The sequence below is a fragment of the Panthera tigris genome, chromosome A1 (assembly GCF_018350195.1).
Source record: "Panthera tigris isolate Pti1 chromosome A1, P.tigris_Pti1_mat1.1, whole genome shotgun sequence".
Taxonomy (NCBI): domain Eukaryota; kingdom Metazoa; phylum Chordata; class Mammalia; order Carnivora; family Felidae; genus Panthera; species Panthera tigris.
Window position 1 is genome coordinate 196732397 of NC_056660.1, and position 22743 is coordinate 196755139.

At 45.9% G+C, this 22743-nt stretch overlaps 1 protein-coding gene across 1 annotated transcript in view; it reads left to right on the forward strand.

Moving 5' to 3' along the window:
- The first annotated feature begins 9111 nt into the window (after positions 1–9111).
- Positions 9112–22743, forward strand: part of LOC122231767 — a 59338-nt gene continuing 45706 nt past the window's right edge. The window contains exons 1-2 of the mRNA XM_042960166.1: positions 9112–9664; positions 12657–12838. Of these exons, the coding sequence (XP_042816100.1) occupies positions 9536–9664; positions 12657–12838 (311 nt within the window). The 5' untranslated portion in view covers positions 9112–9535. The remainder of the gene's footprint in view (positions 9665–12656; positions 12839–22743) is intronic.

Below are 22743 nucleotides of genomic sequence, written 5' to 3' on the forward strand. Positions count from 1 at the left end.
GCTAAGGTTACATGCACTCCTGCGAAACTGTCACCGTGGTCAACCGATAGGATACTACGTGCGTCAGGGCCTGGCTGACCCATTGTGCTGATGCTGAAGGAAGTACAAGGTCTACTGGGACTAGTGGGCCCACCAGAATCACATCATTCAAATCTAGTCTTACAATGTTTCCATTCAAAGTGGACCCATTGCACATTTTTCAGCGCTGCCGATCAAGGTACGGCCCACTCCTTATAGATACAGCATGACAAATCTGACTCACAATTCTTTCATATTTGGAAGCTCCCCCCCGCAAAAAAAAAGAAACAGAAATCACTATGTGTTGGTAGACAAAGACAAGACATTACCTTTCTTTTCTCTCTTAACAGCTTTTTCCTTATACAAGCTAAAAATCAAAAACAGTGGAGCTTTGATTCAACCCAAGCAAGTAGGTAGGGTTTTCAACGGAGGTGCCTATTTGGCAATGAGGTCATTAGGAGAGGGATCATAGCTGGCAGGCTTTCTGTTATGTACTCAGCACCTAGTACACAGACTGGAATACAGCAGTTTCTCAGTAAATATTTGTGAGGCAGGGATGGAAGAAGGAAGGGAAGGAAGGAAGGAAGGAAGGGAAGGAAGGAAGGAAGGAAGGAAGGAAGGAAGGAAGGAAGGAAGGAAAGACGGAAGGAATAGAGGAAGGGAGTTGATTAGTAACACACCGGGTTAGATCCTTAAGGTACCAGATGTAAGTATGCCCAAGGAAGAGCTTTTGACTCCAAGGTGAACGTTTTGGAGATTCATGGAAAGTCTTATTAAGTGACAAAAATGCAAAGAATAAAACCATTTATCTTAGTAGAGATTAATAAGAGTTAAGACCCAAGAAGAATGAAAAGTGCACCTTATGTATTTATCTTACCAAGCATTTGGTTTCTTAAGGCAATTTATTTCATTTTTAGTGGTTATGATATTTTAGCAAATACACATATGCACCTGCTCTGTAAAACACGTTATTCTCAGTCTTGGTTACCTGCTCCTTCAAGAACTCTCTTCGCCTGGACATTAAAGCCCAAAGGCAAGGCAGCCCTGCTTACCTTACTCATTGCTAAAGTACCCAAGAGGGAATTCTGAGACTTTTGAGGGCAGAGTTTGAGGATGAAATAACAGATAACATTAGCAGACAGCATACAATTTGAAGGCTACTGGGAGTTTGACTTGTCTTGTCTTCCATGAGCCTCAGGTTTCTCCTCACAGATTTTCTATTTGCATTGTTGCAAAACTTTTGTTCCATGAAGTTCTGTGATGTCATTTGGCTCTCACTTGATGTGAACACATCACTTAGTTATTAAGACAGCCTGTATCTTTGTTTTTCACTTGCCGTCATAGCTAAGTGGTATTACTTGGGGTCAGTCTGCTTATGAACAGAACGGATACAGACCCAGAAATTTCCTCAGGTCATTATGCTGGTGACCCAAGTATTAAAAATGTTCGCGTGATCATAAAACTAAAATGAAAAAGTATAACATCATCATAGGATGCCCAAGATTTGTGGATCCCTGAGACTCTACTGAGAAACACTAGCTCTGTAGAAAGGTTTACTGTGCCTACAGTCTCTTTCTAAGTGAGCTGCTTTTTCTAAGCCTCTGCCACGTAAGTGGTCATGTCCTGTGCCTTATCACCCATCGGCCTTTCCCCATCCCCACCCTTTGGCCACTGCGGGGTGGGTCAGGAAGGAAGGGTGCACTTGAGCCAAGGGTATGCAATCCACTGGCTGGTCAGTAGCCAGAAATTTTTAGACCACATAAAGAGGAGTTGGCTACATTTCCTCTCTCACTTCTGTCCCTGAAACATGGAGACAAGTTGCCAGTTAACAACACGCGCAGAAAGGCAGAAAGGTGATGCTGAACGGGGGCTAGGGCACCTCTGTGGGCCGCAAGCCAAGTGACATTATGGGAAAGCGGATACCATAAGCATTTTGAATTTGAATTTCAGTTGTGTGTATCAATCAATCCCAGCACAAGTTAGGTTAAGCAAAACAAAAAAAAGGAATAAGGAGGAGGAGGAGGAGGAGGAGGAGGAGGAGGAGGAGGAGAAGGAAAGAAAATGTAATTGCTTCAAGATTTGAAAGCCAATCATTTCACCCAGACTGAGTCTCTCTTTCTGGTGGTTCTCATCTGATGGTAAGAAGCAAAGTAGGGGCGCCTGGGTGGCTCAGTCGGTCAAGCAACTGACTCTTGATTGTGGCTCAGATCACGATCTCACGGTCATGAGATCGAGCCCCAAGTCAGGCTCCATGCTGGGTGTGCAGCCTGCTTAAGATTCTCTCTCTCTCTCTCTCTCTCTCTCTCTCTCTCTGTCTCTCTCTCTCTTCTTCTGCCCTTCCCCTACTTGATGCTTACGCATGCTCTCTCTCTCTCTCTCTCAAAAAACAAAGGGGGAGGTAGACACATCTCTCCACCAACCAAAAGAAGCTTTCTCACATCTCATTAACCTTAACCAAGTATAGGCCTGTCCCTGAAGTAATTTGCGGGACCTGAAGAGTCTAGTGTCCTGATTCACATTTCCCGTCCCGAGAGTGACAAACGGCGCTGTCAGATCCTGCCAAAGCACACGGACCGAGAACGGGGGAGGGTGCTCCCCGGAGGAGAATTAGGAGAAGGGTAAAGGGACGTTTGGCAGCAACATTGCTTTGCTGCTACATTACAGCTTCTTTGTAAGATGCTTATAATAATCCTGCTCGGCCCACCACTCAAGGGTGCTGTGAAAATAGAAATGAAGCAGTGGGTGTAAACGTTTCTAAACTACGAAATTCACACAGCATGCAGTGTATTGTTGAAAGGAGTTGGTACCTTCCCTTGGCAAGTACACAAGCCTAATGGAGCTGAATGAGCAGGGTCCACCCTTCCGACTGCAGCTTCAAGGTTCCTGGGGTCACTTCCCCTCGCAGGATTCAAGGGTATTCCCCTTATTTTATTTTGGGCACCACACATAGTTCACAAAATGCAAACATTTCTCTTTTAATGACGGTCGCTGCTAGAGCTCTGTGGAGTCGTTAACTTTAATTAGGAAGCCTTTTTCACTTCACAGCTTCGAAGGCACGTACAACTTGCCATTTTCCTGGGAACTGGGAAATAAGAGAGGGTCGTAGCTCAAAAGGGAGGGGCCCTCTGAGGCAGCAGCCCCCCTCTGCATGCTAAAGGCTGCCCTGACTTTGAAATGCATGTGATTCAAACAACCGAAGAACACTGCATTCTTTGTACGCCTACTTTGGGACAGCGCACAGTGTGAAACAAGAGTTGTCGGGGGTAGATCGGTGTTTGGATAAGCGGGCCTCAGGAGGGATGATCGGTGGCGAGAGGGGAGCCCGGAGATATCTCTCATGTGGCAACAAAAATAATGAAACAACAGGGACTACTTGCTGGGTTTCTTTGATGTGAAAATTGAGCCCAGAGATGCCTGAAAGAAGCTGAAAGTTTAAGCATAGATGGAAAGATTCCGATGGAGCTTTGAGTATAAGTTGGAAACATGTGGGTGAACTTCCTGGATTTATAGCACTGTGTTGAATACAAATCCCATCCTCAATCCTAGGCATATTCAATATACGCTTTGGGCCATGTTTTCTTTTTACTCTGTGTCAATAAAAGGGCTATGGAACTTGTTATTAGATAGCATTTAGAGAAAGATGGCTTGGAAATACAGTAATTCCTGTAAAATCTGCAGGCCAGTCTAGCACAGAGAGCCTTTGTGTGAATAACAAAATGGCGCCCGCTCCAAGTAGACCAAGAGCGAGAAGGTGCTTTCTAGGGGCTCCTGGGTGGCTCAGTTGGTTAAGCACCTGACTCTTGATTTCGGCTCGCGTCATGATCTCACAGTTTGTGAGTTTAAGTCCCGCATCGGGGTCTGCACGGACAGTGCAGAGCCTGCTCGGGATTCTCTCTCCTTCTCTTTCTGCCCCTCCTGCGGTCTCTCTCTCTCTCTCTCTCTCTCTCAAAGCAAGTAAATAAACTTAAAAAAAAACCAAGAAGGTGCTTTTTATGGTCTAATTCAGTGCTTTACTGAGGCCCATCAATGGCCTTGGCACAACCTGTTGGCTGGGGTCCCCTGGTACAGACACAGACTATATATTCCCAGTACATTCTAGTCTGCCTTAACTCTGGGTGGCAACCCAACAGCCTACAAATCCTAGGTTGTCTGAATTGAGGGGAATAAGGACAAAAGAATCATATTCGTTGTTTTAGTCAGCATTTTGGGGTCACCTCCTTTGAGCAGAGATTCCTTTTTTGTTTTTAGGGTTTTTTTAATGTTCACTTAATTTTGAGAGAGAGAGAGAGAGAGACAGAGTGAGTGGAGGAGGCCAGAGAGCGAGGGAGACACAGAATCCGAAGCAGGCTCCAGGCTCTGAGCTGTCGGCACAGAGCCCGACACGGGGCTTGAACTCGTGAGATCGTGCCCTGAGCCAAAGTCAGAGGCTCAAACGACTGAGCCACCCAGGCGCCCCTGAGCAGAGATTCTTAAAGAAGGGCCTTAATGAGGATTTACTGAAGAGACATTTTAAAATTTGAGTGCATAATTCACAACCCAGGCAGTTCCTATTTAGGATGTCTGCAGTCGGGGCTAGTCACGTGCGTCGTGAACATGCTCCCTGGGGTATTCTGATGCTCGGTCCTGACCTTATTAACTACTTCACTGACCTGCCTGTTGGGGTCCCTGGACACCTCTCTCTCCCTTTCTAGTTGAGGTTAGTGGGCTCCTTGAAATGTGGCCAGAAATAGCTTTGTGCAAAACCTCTACTCCCCACTTAGGGCTTTGTTACTCGGTTGTTTCTTCCTCCTCTGAATTCTTCCAGCACTTTGTCTTGCTCACGCAACACTTATCACCATGTTCTGTATCAGAGTTATTTATGAACACGTCTTATCTCCCAACACACAAGCCCCAAAAAGGCTGAGACTCTGAGACACCCAGAGGTCACTCTCTGGAGCCCTCGGATTGCATCCCATCTGTAGATCTGTTTTACTTGGCCCTCAGAGTATTTAAAACTTTTTTGATTTCCTTGGCAGCTTTTAAAATTCAAGAGGTATTCCTCCCACCCTGCACTGTCCCCCTAAATAGAATGACCACTGTGCAGTGATTTTTTTTTTTGGTTGAAACATCTGAAGTCCTGTCAACACGGGCCGCACATTCCTGCATTGCCACTGTTGACTACAGCTGATAGCAGTTTCTGTTTGGGAATGCAGACTGTGTTCCCCAGTTCACCACAGTCCCCACCATGCCCGACTGGCCTCCGCTGGGCTGCTTCTCTCTTTAACATGTCTCTCCTGGCACCTGTTAGCACTTGAATGGGTAACCCCGTTAAGCACCTTCGATTTCTACTCCGCACATGCCTTTTTATAGGTGCTTCCTAAACATTTGTCAAATGGCAAAAACAAAAAGCCAAAACTGTGCCAGGAGATGGGTACTTACGTAGGCTTCTTCCTCTAAGCTGCCAGATATGAGTTCATAAGGCAAACAAAAAAGAGTCTATTAGACTTTGTATTGCGGTTTTCCCTAGTCAAGAATTATGAGCTAGTTCCTCATTTTCAGGAGCTTTATCCAAATCTCTTTATTTGTCAGCTGCCAAGTAGCTAAGCCATCCTCCCCAAGCTGGAGGAAATGCCACTAACCATGGGGATTTCAGCGAGCGGGCCGTCCTTACCCGGTCTGTCTCCGAGTTTTGGTGTGGTAACCTGCTCTTCAGCAGGGCTTTCAAAGTTGGCTTCATGTAACTCTCCACTGGAAAGCCCCTTGGGGGGAGAAGTTCTTGTCCGGGAATATCCCTTTTTATGGCTGCCAGGGTCATTATCACATTTTTGTAGGGGATATAAATGGAATAGTGCTTTTAGCACTGATTTCTGAAATGCAATCTCAACTCCGCAGTTTCCTAATTCAATCCTCTCAGTGTCCTCTGTCCCCACATCCTGAAGTACAGGATGTGAACTGCTTGAGAACATTTTCGGAGGTTATGTAAGACATTTGAAAATTTTATCGGTTTTGTATTTATTTTTCTGGTTACCTGCTCTTCATGCCAAAGGATCTCATTTTTTTTTCTATATTTAGTAAGAGCCATCGTATTGTTTTCCTTAAGGATAGTGAAGGTAAAAAATTAAGTTTATTGAAAGAAAAATGAGGAAAGAATAGTTCTGACAGAATGAGGCTGTGGAAGAAATGGTGAGGTTGCTATGGGTAGGACACTTGTTTGGGAAAGATTGAGTTTTCGGATAAAGGCTGAGGTCTTCTGCAAACTAGATGCTGCCCTTCTCTTTGGTCTCAGCTCCCACCATTTTCTTTCTTTTTTTTTTTTTAAGTTTATTTATTTATTTTCAGGGAGAGAGAGAGAGAGAGAGAGAGAGAGAGAGAGAGAGAGTGCTGGGGAGGGGCAGAGAACGAGGGAGAGAATCCCAAGCAGGCTTTCTGCTGTCAGCGTAGAGCTCGACTCAGGGCTCAGTCTCACCAACCGTGAGATCATGATCTCAACCAAGATCATGATCCGAGCCGAGATCAAGAGTTGGACGCTTAACTGACTGAGCCGCCACCCAAGGGCCCCCGCCCCCGCCACCGTTTTCCTTCCTCCTTTCCCAATGTACATCCTAACACAACAGCAACTTTCTATTGGTTCTTAAATATACCTGGAGGTTTCCCCACCTGTCACAAATAATTTCACAGGACTGAGTCTTCTTCCTGGAGAGCATTTCATTGCTCTCTCTGCTGGAAGGACCCCCTGGCCCCTACTCCTCACACTGTATCCGCAGTGACCAGCAGAGTGATGGGCAGTCTGTAGATATGTGATGAATGAGTGAATACTCTTCCTGCCTTGGTACCTTGGTGAATTCCTTCTCATCCTTCAAAGTCCATCCAACCCATGAGCTATGCCTCTAAGGACTTACTGTACCCCCCCTCAACTAAGACAGGGTTGTTGTTTGCACCTCTGGGTCCACAAAACATCATCCACACACCAACATTCTAGTATCCGATACATTGTATTGTAACTGGGGTAAAGGTCTGTTGATCCCCAAAGAGCGTGAGCTTCTTAGATACTCAACTTTCCCCGCCACCACCATCTAGCGTTCTTCCTCTGTTTCCTTTTTAAATTTTTTAAAGTTTTTATTTATTTATTTTGAGAGAGCGTGAGCAGGGGAGGAGCAGAGAGAGACGGAGAGAGAGAGACTCCCAAGCAAGCTCCGCACCGTCAGTGCAGAGCCCGATGTGAGGTTTGAACTCGTGAACCTGAGTCGAAATCGAGAGTCGGATGCTTAACCGACTGAGCCACCCAGGTGCCCCTCCCCCTCTAACCATGATGCTACTCACACCCAGGGACACCGTCTCCTTCTAATGACATTATTTGTCCAGAGCTGACTGGAGTGGGGAGTCGGGAGGGATAGCAAAGACAATGAGAAAAATGTTATTGCTATTTGTGTAATGTTCAAGCTAAGTATGCATGGCTTGTAGACGTGCCCATAAACTATCTTAATAAAAGATGTTATTTCTTCAGAGAACTGTTTGATTTTAAGGTAAATCCTCCCACTTAAAAATCTCCAAAACGATGCTTCCATTTGCAGGAAAAAAGGAGGAGGAGAAGAACTTCGCCATCTGGTGGCAGAAATCTTGAACTGCAGACCTATTTATTCGTTTATTCTTTCTACTGCTCAGCAGCCAGTTACTGACCACCCTACATGCCAACAGTTGACCCGGACAAGTCTCTGTCGTCATTTCTCCCTTCACGTATTGATCATTTTCTATGGGTGAATCACATTGTTTGGAGCTTTGGTGTCAACAGTTTTAGGCAAACAAATCCACAGGGAGGCCAGGTTTCTTGGGACCAAGGTCAAACACCGGTATCTCTGGGCCTCATACAAGTTGCTTTTCCTGCCTGATCAGTAGCGATTTGAGTGCGATCGCTTTTCGGATGTGTCCAGACTTTCGGTGGATTTTGATTCTCTGCTTTTATTCGCAAGGAAGGACGTCTCCAAATCTCTCCAATATTTCCAATGTGGTCCTTCTTTTCAGCAGAAGCATTTGTGGCTGCACGGTCATCAAAGGAGATAATACACTGCTTGACCACCCCTAGACTAAGGGTCATTTATTTCATCGGGTTTCTAGCCTTCAGAAAATCCCTTTGCTTAAATCCCCTCCCCACTTGGTTATTTCCCCTTCCCTCCCTGCATAGGGAAAGAGAAGTTTCTTACAAAGACATTGACTAGTTCTCCCTCCTATTTACTGAACAGATACTTAATGGACCCTTCCTAAGTGCTATGACCGCTGCTGCCCACAGGACATACACGGAGGATGCCACACGCATGCCCCTGACAGAGTTGGCAGTGTGGCCATTATTAAAGGTCGGTGATGTTGTAGAAGCATGTAGAAGGAGCGCTGGGTCCACTGTGGAGTCGCGTGTGCCCTGGAAAAAGAAACATTGAAGCATAAGCCTCAGGATAAACCGGAGTTAGCCAAGGAGGGAGAAATCTGCACAAATGCAATTCAAGAAAATTGTTGCAGGTGGAGAGAAAAATTCAGTAGGGCCCGTGGGCTCTTGGAGAAGCACCCAGACTTCACTCTGCAGGTGATAGGGAGCAAGGACAGCTTATGAGCAAGGGGGTGTATGTATGTTCCTATCTATGTGTTTGGAGTATCCCACCAAGAGACCCATGTTAAGAGATCTGGCTGAGAGCTAAGGCTGCTGGCTCCTCTGGACCTGTCCTAGTTCAGTTTTCTAGGGAACAATTTTGCAGGGCAGCAGTCCAGGAGAGGCCTCGCTGGCATCCCGAAGGCACAGCGCTGACGACGGTGGTCCCACCCCTCTCGCCGTTCTTGTTTTGCCCTTTAAATTCTTGTTGTTCTGTCTTGGCTTTCCCAGGAGTGCTCGCTGTTTTCTGTGTAGTTCCCTCCACGCTTTCCGCGTAATCCAGGCATCTGCCTGGAGCTGCTGTGGCTTTGCGGTTGCTTGGAGAGCCACGGCAACGGGGTCATGAACTCCCCACCCACCCCGGGGAGTCCTTGTATCAAAAAGTTAGCTCCACGCCTAGTTGGAAATAGTCGATACAAAGCAAAAAGTCAACAAACGTTTCCCTGGAGTCTTGGCACCGGAAGATCTTTCTCTTTTTCCTTTTGCTCAATTCCCAGCTGCTTTGCAGCCTGAACTTCTGCCTACCCATCTACAACGCCCCGTGGCAGCTCCCATCTGGGCTACAGCAGTGCCTGTCGAGGCAGGGTGTGATCCAAGCCCCTACGCCTTCCAGAAGCCCTTCCCCTCTCTGACGGCGGGCCAGTGTCCTCCCGAAGCGGACCGGTTCGGGTGACCGACCCACCTAGATTCTGGTTTGAGCTGTTATAGTTGCTAGCTGTGCGGTCTCCAGAAACTTCTCCCACCCACTTGGACCCGGGTTTCCTTTTCTGTGAAGTGGGACTGGGAATCTCTGTTCTGCCTACCTTCTAGGGTTATTTTGAAGAGGAGAAAAAGACGCTACACATTCATTGCATCATTTACGAAACGGATATTGATCACTCAGCCGTGTGCCAGCCGCTGGAGATGAAAGGCCGTTGTTCAACTGTAACGTGTTATACAAATACGACGCTCTCCTCCGATGCGGAAAATTCACGACCCGCTGGGTCAGACTGGGTGTGTTTGCTCTGCTTCCCTCACCTGTCTTCTCTCCCGGTAAGAGTGACCGCTAGCTACCCGAGTTCTGCCCGCCCACAAACATTCAGGGCAAAGCTAGGTCTAGTAAGAGAACTTCATAAATGGAAAACATCAGCTGGCATTAGAAAGATCTATGGTAACGAAGCCTCTGTGTGTTTGGAAGCCTCACTAATCTTGCACCAGAAGGCCGTCCGTGAGGGGATGGTCAGTGACATTTTTCCTATTTGCTGCAGCATTGACAAGCAGGGCCCCAGACCGAGGACAAAGAGGAGGTAGGCCTGCATTCTGGTAGAGAGATTTCAACAGCTCTTCTCCCACAAATCACCAGGGTCTCCCCAAAGCCAAACCTGGCCCTGCCATCATGGGCTTCTCAGGTCCTCCTCCCTCCTGTCCGATCTCCAAGATCGGCAGACTCAGAATGGGGGGGGGGGGGAGGAGGAGTCATCATGGGGTCATCCTCGTGGGGAGTGAGGTGCTCATGGGCAGACCTGTGAGAGTTAGGCTCCCAGTGAGAAATGGATGGGACCCTCACCTGAGAATAATCTAGGGAAGGTTTGTTTACAAAGAGGAACCGCAAAGGATCACGTGGTCGCTCAGGGGTAGTAGCCGTGCCGCTGTTACCCCCTTCTAGGCCCACAGAGATGAGGGGAGGGAGCTGAAACCAGAAGCCGGAAAGGGAAGAGCCATCATCAGACCAATTAGAAATTGCGTCAGCGAGTTGGGCAAGAGGCAGGGGTTGGGGCGAGGGCATGGCAGGGGGGCGTTTGCAATACAGAAGTGGCGGGAGAGTCGGAGAGAAAGATGAAACTATGAGAGCTATGTAAAGACCAACCTCACGGGGCACCTGGGTGGCTTGGTGGGTTAAGCTGGGTTAAGCGTCCGACTTAGGCTCAGGTCATGATCTCATGGTCCGTGAGTTCGAGCCCCACGTCGGGCTCTGTGCTGACCGCTCAGAGCCTGGAGCCTGTTTCAGATTCTGTGTCTCCCCCTCTCTGCCCCTCCCATACTCATGCTCTGTCTCTCTCTGTCTCGAAAATAAATAAAGGCCAAGAGGTTTGCAAATCACGAGGTTTGCAAAATGGAACAGACTCTGAAGGCAGAGGGGGCAGAGGGAGAGGAAGGAAGGGCAACTTCTAGGTTTCAGGCTTGAGCAACTGGGGCGTGGTGCCATTAACGTTGGAAACACAGGAGTGGGTTGGAAACACAGGAGTGGGGAGGGAGGGAGGGAGTGGGGAGGGAGGGCTGTTGGATCCAACCAAGTTGAGAGGCCTCTGGTATTCAATTGAATATGGCATCTGGGGCTCAGCAGTTAGAAATCAGTTCTCTCCCTCCCCAGCACCTCTTCCCAGGGGACAGTGACAGCACCCTGACTTCTATTGCACCCTGACTTCTATTGTGGGTGCACCAGTTTTCTATCATGAAATCCTAATGTTTTCGGTGGGATTGAGCCTTCTCCCAGCTTCCCAGATAGGTTTATACTGGCCGAATCCAGTTGGTACATGCCATATCTCTGGCCACAGTGATGGATGTGATAACTCTAGTTAGAAATACAGAGTTATAGGGGCACCTGCGTGGCTCAGTCGGTTGAGTGTCCGACTTCAGCTCAGGACCTCATGGTTTGTGAGTCTGAGCCCTCATTGGGCTCACTATTGTTAGCACGGAGCCCACTTCAGATCCTCTGCCCCCTCTCTCTCTGCTCCTCCCCTGCTCACGCTCTCTCAAAAATAAATAAAACGTAAAAAAAAGAAATACAGGGTTATAGTGTATGCAAACGGTATAATTACATATATTAAAGGTTGTTGTGTAACATGTACACAATACTATGATATCTGATGCTTACTGGGTGAAGCCGCAAGTCCCTGGCAGTTTGAGGTATTCCCTTTGCACCACCCTGGAATTATGACCACTCCTGGAAAAGATGCTATTGTGCTGGCCCATGCTAATTACCGTCCACAAAATAGCCATTTCGCAGTAGAGGGAACTGGGGTCCAGAGAGGTGAAGTGTAGGAGTTAGGATTATTGTTCTTGCAAGTGACCAAAACTTCAGTTTAAACCGTTTTAAATAAACAAAAAGAATTAATTGACTCAGATCTCGGGGTGGCTTTTGGCTTCAGGTACAGTTTGATCCAGAGGCTCAGAAAATGTAACACAGTGTCTCTACTTTGCTATTTGTTCTGCTTTTCCTCATACATTTGTTGATTTCAACCTCAGACTGGCCTGGTTTCATGTCACGGAGATGGCTGCCACAACTCTAAGCCTCACATGCTTATGTCTTCAAATCTAGTGAACAGATAATGAACATTTCTCCCCCAGAAGCCCTATTACAGGCCTGAAGCCTTCTTGTTGGCTCTAACTGCTCCTGTTCTTGGCCCTGAGCCATCACTGTGGCCAGAGATATGGGATGTACCAATTGGATTAGGCCAGTACAGACATACTCCTGGAGCTGGGAGAAGGGTCAATCCCACTGAAATATTAGGATTTCATAATAGAAAAGAGGTGCCTCCACAATAGAAAATCAAGGTGCTGTCACCTGAGAAGAGATGCTGGGGAGGGGAAAAACTGATAACCACAGGAAGAAGGCACCTGTTTGAGGTCACCCAGTTTTTAGGATCAAAGCTAGATCTCAGGTGTTAACCCCACCTTGCTTTCTTCCAAACCTTATTGTCAGTTGAGTACTTTGCTTCCATCGATGTTCCCAGAGACTTAAGGGGATCAGAGGCCAGCAAGGGGTTGGTCAGAAAAACAGTGGCGATTAAAACATTAGAATGGGTGATGGGCATTGAGGAGGACACGTGTTGGGATGAGTACTGGGTGTTGTATGTAAGCGATGAATCACGGGAATCTACCCCTGAAACCAAGAGCACGCTCTATACACTGTATTTTTAGCTACCTTGGCAGTAAAGTATATTAAAAAAATAAAATAAAATAAAATAAAATAAAATAAAATAAAATAAAATAAAATAAAATAAAACAGAGAGGTCACAAGTCCTCCATGATCTTCTTCTGACAGAGCATCACAAATTGGCCAACGTTGGACAACAGAGTAACAGGAGCAAAGCATCACTCCAGGTGGGCAGGCAGGAAACAGCTGGCTGGGAAAGGCGCCCATGACCCATTGCCCCAGTCCACCCTTGGCCTGGGAGAAGTCAGACCGGAAGTGGCCAGGGAACTTGCAAGACCTGCAAAGAGCCGGTAAGGACCAGCCCCTTGGTTTCTAAAATTGGCCCCAGTTTATTATTCACTGCTAAGTTATTCCATGCAACTCTGTCGCTCTTTTCTCTCTCCCTTCTCCGTCACACAAAGTTTTGCTGGTTGGGGTATTTTTAGCTCAGTATGGGCCTTTGGGGATCATCAAAATCCAACCCACTTGTTTTGCAGAAGAAAGAAATGAGCCCGATTGGAAATGAGTTATTAAGGCTACACGTTTCTTATTGGACCTGATCCCCGACCTGGGTCTCCAGGCTTCTAGCCGGGGGATCCCACTGTACCAGGTGGTCTCCATCCTTCCCTTCCTGGTCCTGGCAAGGTGCCTGACTGTGCTCTGCCTTATTAAAGAGTCACATGTGCACCCAAGACTGATGGGAACAGGTAGCTTTTACTTTAGAACATTTGCAGGCCAGTCTTTGAGAACTCAAGAACAGTCCCCCTAGAAAGGTGGTTTTGTGTTATATAGGTTCTCAGTCTGACCCGTAAAACCCACTGGACATTAGGAGTGTGAAATGATTAATTCCTGTGTCTACTTTTGAGGCGTGGACACTGAACTTCACCTTGGCACTTTTTTACAGGAAGGCTTTAGAGACCTCTACCGGATGCTTGTTTGCTTGCACTCAGCCTGGGGCCCCCTCAGTGTCTTTGCTCTTGAATGACAGTTCACCAGGAGCTCACATTCACAGGACCCCTTGCGTACTTTAATGCTCTGCCGTGGCCAGCTTGAAGTTCTTCATAATTTTATCTTTTTCTTACATTTATCTGTTTATTATTCAAGAGAAGGTGGAGAGAGAGAGAGAGAGAGAGAGAGAGAGAGAGAGACACGGGCAGAGAGAGAGAGGGAGAATCTCAAGCAGGCTCCATGCTGTCAGTGCAGAACCCAACTCAGGGTTCAAACTCACAAACTGCAAGATGATGACCTGAGCCAAAATCAAGAGTCAGATGCCTAACTGACCGAGACGTCCAAGTGCCCCAATCATTTATCTTCAAACTTTTGTAGGTAAAGCCAACTAGACAAGGCACATACATGTGAGCAGGGAGATACATGTAACTCGGACGTCCGCTGCTGTTCCTTTTGGCCTCATTTACGTGAAGCATTAACGATGCCCCCTGAGGACAGGACTCAGCTGCACCCACGACAAATGGAAGTTAGGTGAGACTCGAAATGAGTACAAGGCAAGTGTGTGACCTCAGTCCCCGAGAAGCTGTGCCCGTGTTCCAATCAGAACTCGCTTTGAATACACAAAGGGGACAATCACATTCTTGACCAAGGATCCCCGGCATATTCTTTCTTAGTCATATTGCTTCTGTGTAATAGCCAACACTTCGGCTGAAAATTGTGACACAGAAGCAAAGGGAAAGGTGAGGCAGCCCACAGTTCCTTTCCTTGCAGCCCTTCCTCACCTGTCAGTAAGGCGAAGGTAGAGCGTTGCCAGAATGGGCACATATCAACATGTGAAATAAAAACAGCCGCACTAGTTTTTTGCAGCATTTTCGCTGCTCTGGTGAGAAGGAAATACATGTCCCTGTGTGAGCTACAGGATACAAATCAAGTCATTTCAGTGATTCTTCATCGAGTTACATGCTCTCACGTTTGCCCTTTAGAGCAACATTGCACAATATAAAGACAACGGGAAAGTTCATGCTAATATTACATTAAAATTTTTCTGAGATCGACATCAAAGAGCAGCTGTAAAACATCATGACAAGAGGAGAGGAAGGCCGTGGAAGAAAGAGAAAGCTTTATATTGTAGTGTCTTTACTGGCACTGTTTTCATCTCTTTGGACAGGGGGCCCCACATTTTCATTTGGCCTGGGGCCCACAATTTGTGAAGTCGTCCCTGCCTTTCTGACCTCAGAATTCAGCTTCTTAAATTCTGTTGCTTCAGCTACGTAGCTTGAACACACTTGCCGTCTTGATCTCTCATTAGTGCCTAACCATTTTTCTTCCGCATATTAAGCTGTTGTTTGCATTTACTACTTTCTAAAACTTTTTTTAACGTTTATTCATTTTTGAGAGACAGAGGGAGACAGAGAGTAAGCAGAGGAGGGACAGAGAGAGACAGACAGACACAGAATCCGAAGCAGGCTCCAGGCTCCGAGCTGTCAGCACAGAGCCCGACGTGGGGCTCGAACCCACAAACCATGAGATCATGACCTGAGCCGAAGTCGGACGCTTAACCGACTGAGCCACCCAGGCGTCCCTCATTTACTGCTTTCTAATTCATAAAGAGCTGTATTGGTTTTCTAAGGCTTTCATAACAAAACACCACAGGCTGGGTGGACAGAACAGCAGAAATGTATTTTCTCCCAGTTTTGGAGGCTGGAAGACAAAGATGGAGGGGTTGGCCATTTGGGTTTCTTCTGAGGCCTCTCTCCTTGGCTTGTGAATGGTCACCTTTTGCAAGATGACCTTACGCAGTCTTTCCTGTGTGAGCGCATTCCTGGTGCCGCCGTGTGTCCAAAGTTCCCCTTCGTATAAGGACACTAGTCAGATTGGATCAGATCCCATCCCAATGGCCTCATTTTACTTAATCGTTTATGTGATTCAACAGATGGATGTGGGGGGACACAGTTCAGCGCATCCTTTTTCGTTTTCTAATAAATAACCTCAAGGGAGCCGCCAGTACACATATTTTGCCAATCCGTTCATTCATTCATTTGACAAATACTTACTGGGTAGTCTCTCGCCAAGCACTGGCTGGCTGACTGCCAGACGTGTGACCTTCAAGAAGACAGGGAGGTACATACCTACTCTTGTGGCAATTATGGAGGGAATAAAGAAATTAAGGAGGGAAGAAAGAAATTCTCAGTCAATAGGTTCAGTCTTCTCAGCGAAGCTGGGTTGGAGATGGAATATTTTTAAAGTAATTTTTCAGTGTAATCAATGAGGTTTTGGAATGGTGGGGGTTCGGAGCCCACGGGCAACAAAGAATTCCTAAAGACATGTTTGGTGCAAAAAGGTGATTTTATTAAAGCTCGGGGACAGAACCTGTGGGCAGAAAGAGCTGCCCTGGGGTTGTGAGGAGTGACTGGTTATTTACTAAGGAGTTGGGGAGGTGGGGCGGGGGTAAAGGCAAACTGGAGGCCTCCAGAAGGACTTTGATGTGCTAAAAAGAATGCCTAAGATACCTGAGGCCTTGCTGTTGTCAAGCTAAGGTTGTTTTTCCTCTAGTAAGGCATTAGCATTAGGACGGTAGGGGATTCCTGCAGAAATGTTCTACTCTGTATTTGCCACAAGCACTTGTCAATGGGCTGCAGGTTATAAGGAAATTTAATTTTACCTGCCATTTCCTTCTTGGCCTTTGTTCCATATCACTATGGAGGGGAAGGTGATGTTGGGGCTCCAGGAAACTGTAGGTTTCTGGAGATTAGGCTATTGATAGGATTGCCTTTTTCTTGTAATTTACTAAGATATTTGTAGACTGATGGAGACTCGTGTCCTGCAGGACTGTGATCTCTCTCAGTGAACCATTTGTTTTCTTCCCTTTCCTTTGTTCTTGGGCAGCCAGGAGTGCCTGAGGAATATCACACGTATCCCACCTGGGGGTGGGGGGTGGGGGTGCTAGCTTGTACTTTGCCCTCAGCCTGCCTTATGGTCCCTCATCATAATTATTCATTTTACTGTTTTTTTTTTAAAACATTATACATGCTCATTACAGAACAATCAGGAACTACACAAACATAAAAAAGCAAAAACTTACTCCAGATCTTACCACTCAGAAGTAACAAGTATTAACATTCAACGAGCATTATTTTAGACATGGGCATGTATATGCATAAATAGGTTAGATGAAAAATGTCCTCAATAAAGATCCCATTACAGTGAAAAAATTTTATTAAAGCAATTTAAAAAGCATACTCATTTTTTAATCCACATATAACATCTTAGAGATAACATACATATTTATATAACTTAAATATGTGGATATTGTCTCAGTGTTATGTAACAGGCCAACAACTATTTTCTGTGAAGGGTCAGATAGTAAACACTTTAGCACTTACGAACCCAGAGATCTTGGTCCCAACTATTACACTTTAGCATTGCAGCAAAAAAGCAGCCAGAGATGATAGGTAAATGAACGGAGTGTGGCTGTCTTCCAATAAATCTTTATTTATAAAAGCTGGGCTGGAGTTGGTCTGAGATTGTATTTTGCTAACGCCCCACTACAAAAAAATAAGAGAATTACTATACTGATTCTTCCTTCTATACCTCACTTCTCCAGATTTTGCTTATTTTTTTTTTTTTATTTTGTTAGGGCTTATGGTAGCATATATCCTTTTATTCTGCCTTTATTCCCACATATGATTAGCCATAGCTGTGAAATTATATAAACCTGGTGTGTATTATCCTAGTCAGTTTGGGATGTTGTAACAAAAATATCTTAAACTGGGTGGCTTATAAACAACAAATATTAATTTCTCACAGTTCTGGAGGCTGGGAAGTCCAAGATCATAGCTTTGGAAAATGTGGTGGCTAGTGAGAACCCACTACTTAGACAACGATCTTTTTCTTATGTCCTCACATGGCAGAAGGGGCCTCTTATAGGGGACTCATCACCTCCCAAAGGCCCCACCTGCTCATACCATCACATTGGGACTTAGGATTTTAACACATGGAATTTGGGAGAGGACACAAACATTCAGATCGTAGCAGTATTTCATACTAGTTCTTTTTTTTCGTAGTTTTTTCATTCATGAGATCTTTATATTATTCACCTCACATTCAACTGGGATTCTCTGTCAAATAGTTTAGTTTGTTTTTGTTTTTGTTTTAAAATGAGTTCATGAGAGGCACCCGGGTGGCTCAGTTAAATGTTGGGCTCTAGATTTGGTCATGATCTCATGGTTTGTGAGTTTGAGACCCGCATCGGGCTCCTCACTGGCGGTGTGGAGCCTGCTTGGGATTCGTTCTCTCCCTCTCTCTCTGCCCCTCCTCAGCTCTCTCTCTCTGTCTCTCTCTCTCTCTCTCTCTCTCTCTAAGGAAATAAATTTTAAAAAACCTTTAAAATGAGTTCGTGAATATTATATATCCTGAACTCTTCATGGCAGAAAATATTCATCTTCTATTTCCATACTGGATAACACCTGACTTGGAATAATATTCTTGAGTCACACTGTTTCTCTTCCAAGTTTGTGGTCATTGCTCCATGGTCTCTGGGCATTGGAATTGCCATGGAGAAGCCTTGAACCCACCTGACTTCTTCTCATGTGGCTGACTCGCTTTTGTCTCCTTGAATGTCTGGAGGATTGTTTTCGTTATCCTTAGCATTTAATAGTTTAACCAAGAAATACCTCAATTTCGATCATTCTGTATCACTTTGTTTTGGTCTAAGGTAGGTGTGCCCTTTTTATCTGTGAATACAGTTCTTCCTTCCAGGAAATTCTTCCTGGCTTGTATCTTTAAATTCTTTTTTGTTTTTCTTGATATTCTAAGGATACCAATTGTCCCCAAGTTGGACAATTTTTCTTTCTCTGTATCTTCTGTCTTCACTTTAATTCCGCCGCCTTTTCACCCTGCACTTTCTACCATGACCCCGGCCATCCCTCCAGGCCATTTTCAACCCCATTTTTCTCTCCTTCACCACTGATAATTCATCAGATCTGTGACAATGTGGCTTCCTTGCTCAGTTATTTTCCTTAGCTCTGCAATCTCTTCTTTCCACTTAATCAATTGTTTTATCATGTTTCCTTAAGGGCTTGTTTTATTGAATTCATATTTGTAATGAATTCTTCTCCATAATGAACCATTCAAAGGAAATCAGCATCTCTCCTTCGGGTTTTATTTTCCTCCTGAAGAGTGTTTTGTTTGTTTGTTTTGTCTCTTTCTTGCCTGATACATGGCTCGCTCTTGTTGGAGTAGATCTGCGTAATTTCTGTACTAATGCCTCTCTTTTGGCTCACCTGTAATGAGGAACAGCTTGTTGATAGCTCCTCTGAAATGGTGCCATGAATTCTCCTCCGCCCTTCCCACTTCACCTGGGACTGTTTTGTCTTCCCTCCAGCCTGAGAGCTGAGTGCAGCTTTCTATTCATTTTTCAAACATAGAATATTATTCTGAGTTCCCAGTATTTTGGTGACTAACTCTGCTTTGGGGAGATGCCGGTGGCTTTGTGAGCTAGGTATCCTCACTCACAGTGGAATCTCTTTCTTTTCATGGCTGCCAAACCTAAAAGATTATGGTTCAGGTAGTATCTCTTTCCTCTCTGGATACTACTGCTGAATTATTTAAAAAAATTTTTTTTGATGTTGTTTATTTTTGAAAGAGACAGTGTGAGCAGGGGAGGGGCAGAGAGAGAGAGGGAGACACAGAATCCGAAAGCAGGCTCCAGGCTCTGAGCTGTCAGCACAGAGCCTGACACGGGGCTCGAACTCACAGACCGCGAGATCATGACCTGAGCCAAAGTCGCACACAAACAGACTGAGCCACCCAGGCACCCCTGCTGAATTATTTTTTAAAAATTACTATTTCATCAAATGTGGGAAGAAGCCTCTGTGGCCTTGTTTTCACTCCTCTTTCTTTCTTTTTTTTTTTTTTTTTAAATTTTTTTAACGTTTATTTATTTTTGAGACAGAGAGAGACAGAGCATGAACAGGGGAGGGGCAGAGAGAGAGGGAGACACAGAATCCGAAGCAGGCTCCAGGCTCTGAGCTGTCAGCACAGAGCCCGACGCGGGGCTCGAACTCACCGACCGTGAGATCATGACCTGAGCCGAAGTCGGACGATTAACCGACCAAGCCACCCAGGCGCCCCTCACTCCTCTTTCTTTATGTGGAACTCAGGTGTTAAAGAGTCAGGTACCTTTTTGGAAGGACTGAGTTATGAAAAGAGACCAGAGGAATGTTAAAGTCCCTTTTAACGCGACGTTCTATGCCACGGCTAATATGACAGCAGTGGTGACCCAACCATGGAAAACTATCACCAAGTTCAAAACCAATTTAATAATAAGAGACATTGCAATTTTCTGACCGCTAGAGGGCAGGCCTGGCTACACCTTGAGGAAGATCCATCCTCCAGTGTAGTTGTGTCAAAGGAGTTACACCGGAGTTCATTGAAACTGTTGCAAAGAGTGTGAAAAGGAAAAATTGGGACGCGCACGGAGCTTGCATTACCTGGCAGGCAGGACCTGCTCATTTGTAAGGTGGAATCCATGGTTCTTTCTCCTGCCGTCCGTATCCACCCTAGTCATGAGCTCACTTCTGTCAGAACCCCCAGTCGTCTATGTTTGCGAATGATTAAACCACAGCCCGATGTTCAGTTGACTGTGCGGTCTTCCAGTTAGCGTACAGAAAGGTGAAATGGCTTGTCCAGAGCGACGGCCACCCGGCTTCTAAACGGTGAAGACCTGGCGTGGGGGCCCTGGCCTCCAGGCCTCCAGGCCTCCTGGGCCTCCTGCAGGCCTCTCCCACAGGGCAAGCACTTGCTGCTGCTACTTTGTTTTCAGCACCCCGACCACGGGTGAACCAAGACCAGAAGGTAATCGAGCACAGTCCTCCTCGGCACTAGCGATTGGTAGCTCTGTGGCATTCTGAATCATTTGGGACTGAGTCTTCTGTGGCCCAGGGACAAGTCTCTCTACAACAAAGAGGATAGATACCTGCCTTCGCTGACAGCAGTGTTCCATTTGTTTCTTCGAACGAGTCGTGCTGCTGAGGGTACCGTCTGCCGGCCTGAACTTCCAGCCTGTTGCTCACTGACTTCCTCCTTACGTCATTCTCGGTAAGTCACCGGAGAATTCGAGCCCTGTTGTTCCTCCTTGAGCTGTGCCCTTGGCCTCAGCACTTTGATGAAGCGTTTTAATCCTACCTGCGAGACCCGCTCGTTGTACTCAGGGAAGCCCTGTCCGTGAAATAATCCAAACCCTGTCAAAGGCTTCAGATTGGGATATAAAGTGCTCTGTCAGTAACGCAACCTGGGAGCATCTTTCAAAGGACTGCGTCCTCACAGAGACATTTGATTTTAGTTTTCGTGTAGGTTTCATTTAGACTATCCCAGCTAATCACCATTCTTCCCTGGGGAATAGGTTGGCTTGAATATCGCTGTTGGGATGCCACAGACCAGATCCCCACCGACAGGCAGGGGGCAGGCCTCATGGTTCCTTCAGCAGGAGTTGTAAACATGGGTGGTAGCCAGTGTGGTTCAGTCCGCTGTGGACTGAAGTGTTCAGCGCCCTCCACACATCCCTTATGACTAGAAAAACACACGTGGAGAATTATGCTTTTTACCACTGGAGTTGCCTGGTTTAGATCTCGGCATGGCGGGAGGGGTGCATTCTCATTGTGATACAACCTGGTGGAGAAATGAATCGAGCCTTGGATTAGGGAAAGAGGTAGCTCTGTTTCCTCCTTTCTCTGGGGCTGAAGGGGGTAAGAGCTTGGACTCAAGCTGTACAGAGAAAAATCGAACAAGGCTCTCTCGGGGGACTGAGCCAGCCCTTGAACTATAGCGTGTAGGAGGGAAGGGAAAACAATCCTACATCTACGGATCCTAGGAATCGTGCTATCCGATATCTAGTTTAAAATGTTCTTTCTTCCCTTGCATCCCTTTCAAGATTTCAGTAGTGTTTTATCAGACATCAGAGCTGGCATGCCCTGGACTACAGAGAATCAAGACAGGACCTGTGTCCTCTCGGCATGGGCTACCCTGAGACATGGGCCACATCCCTGGGGTTGTTTCTTCTAAGAAACTCGCATAGCGAGAGCTTGCAAAACAGTTGTGTGATGGCGAGAGGTGACCAGCAGAGGACCCAAGCAGTGGCCCAGAGTGAGAGCTAGTAAATGAGGACCAAGGTAGATTTGTTACAATGCAGAAATATTCCCTAAAGATTCGCAGGAGTGATAAGGTGGAGGAGTCTCCCAATAAAAGATATTTTATAATACATAAGTGAAATATAGTATAGGAGCTCAGGCAAAATTAGTTGGATATTAAGCAGAAGGGGCTCCCTTGAACACTAAAGAAACTTGAGAAATTAAACGTCTGTATTGTTCGCTTCCTTCTGTTTGGTTGCCCATGGTTTTACATCTCCTAAAATAAACTCAACTGAAGAAGGTTGAGATCACCTTTGTTAAGACGTTCAAAGAGGCGCCCCTGGGTGGCTCAGTGGGTTAAGTGTCTGACTCTTGATTTTGGCTCAGGTCATGATCTCGCAGTTGTGGGACTGAGCCTCCCATCTGGCTCTGTGCTGGCAGCGTGGAGCCTGCTTGGGATTCTCTCTCACTCTGTCTCTCTCTGCCCCTCCTCTGCTCATGCTCTCTTGTGCGCGCGCTCTCTCTCTCTCTCTCAAAATAAATAAGTAAACTTAAAGAAAAAGATGCTCAAAGAAGAAAACGTATTTTATGTGATGATCAATTTCTGGTTAGAGCGTACTTGCAGGAAAAACAGAGGGGAGTTCGGTGCTAAGTGAACGTGCCGTTTAGTCCTAGAGGGAAATGCAAAATGTTAACATCGCGAAAAACGGTATCATTAAAACTAGAAGCGTATTTACAGGGAGTGGAACCATGTAAGTAGGAAAGAAGCAGCCTATTTGGTTTATGGCTTCTAAAAGGTGATGGGAAAATCTTGTCTTAAATAGCTGTACACTTAGTGTTACAAACACAGCGTTAGAGATCTAGGGAATAAAATACAAACTTCCATGTGGATGTGGCTGGGTGTAACAACGTGTTTTTTGTTTGTTTTGTTCTGTTTTTGTTTTTTATGTAACAGCATAAAAAGACCCCAAAGAAGGAAGATGGGAAAGATTGCTGAATAAATAAATGCTGTTGTTGGGAATAATTGGAGAACCATTTGGGGAAAAAATTTACCTTAGAATCATATCTCATACCATGATACACTGCAAAATTACTTTAAAATCACCCAGGATCTATTTCTCCCTCCTGTGATAACCAATTTT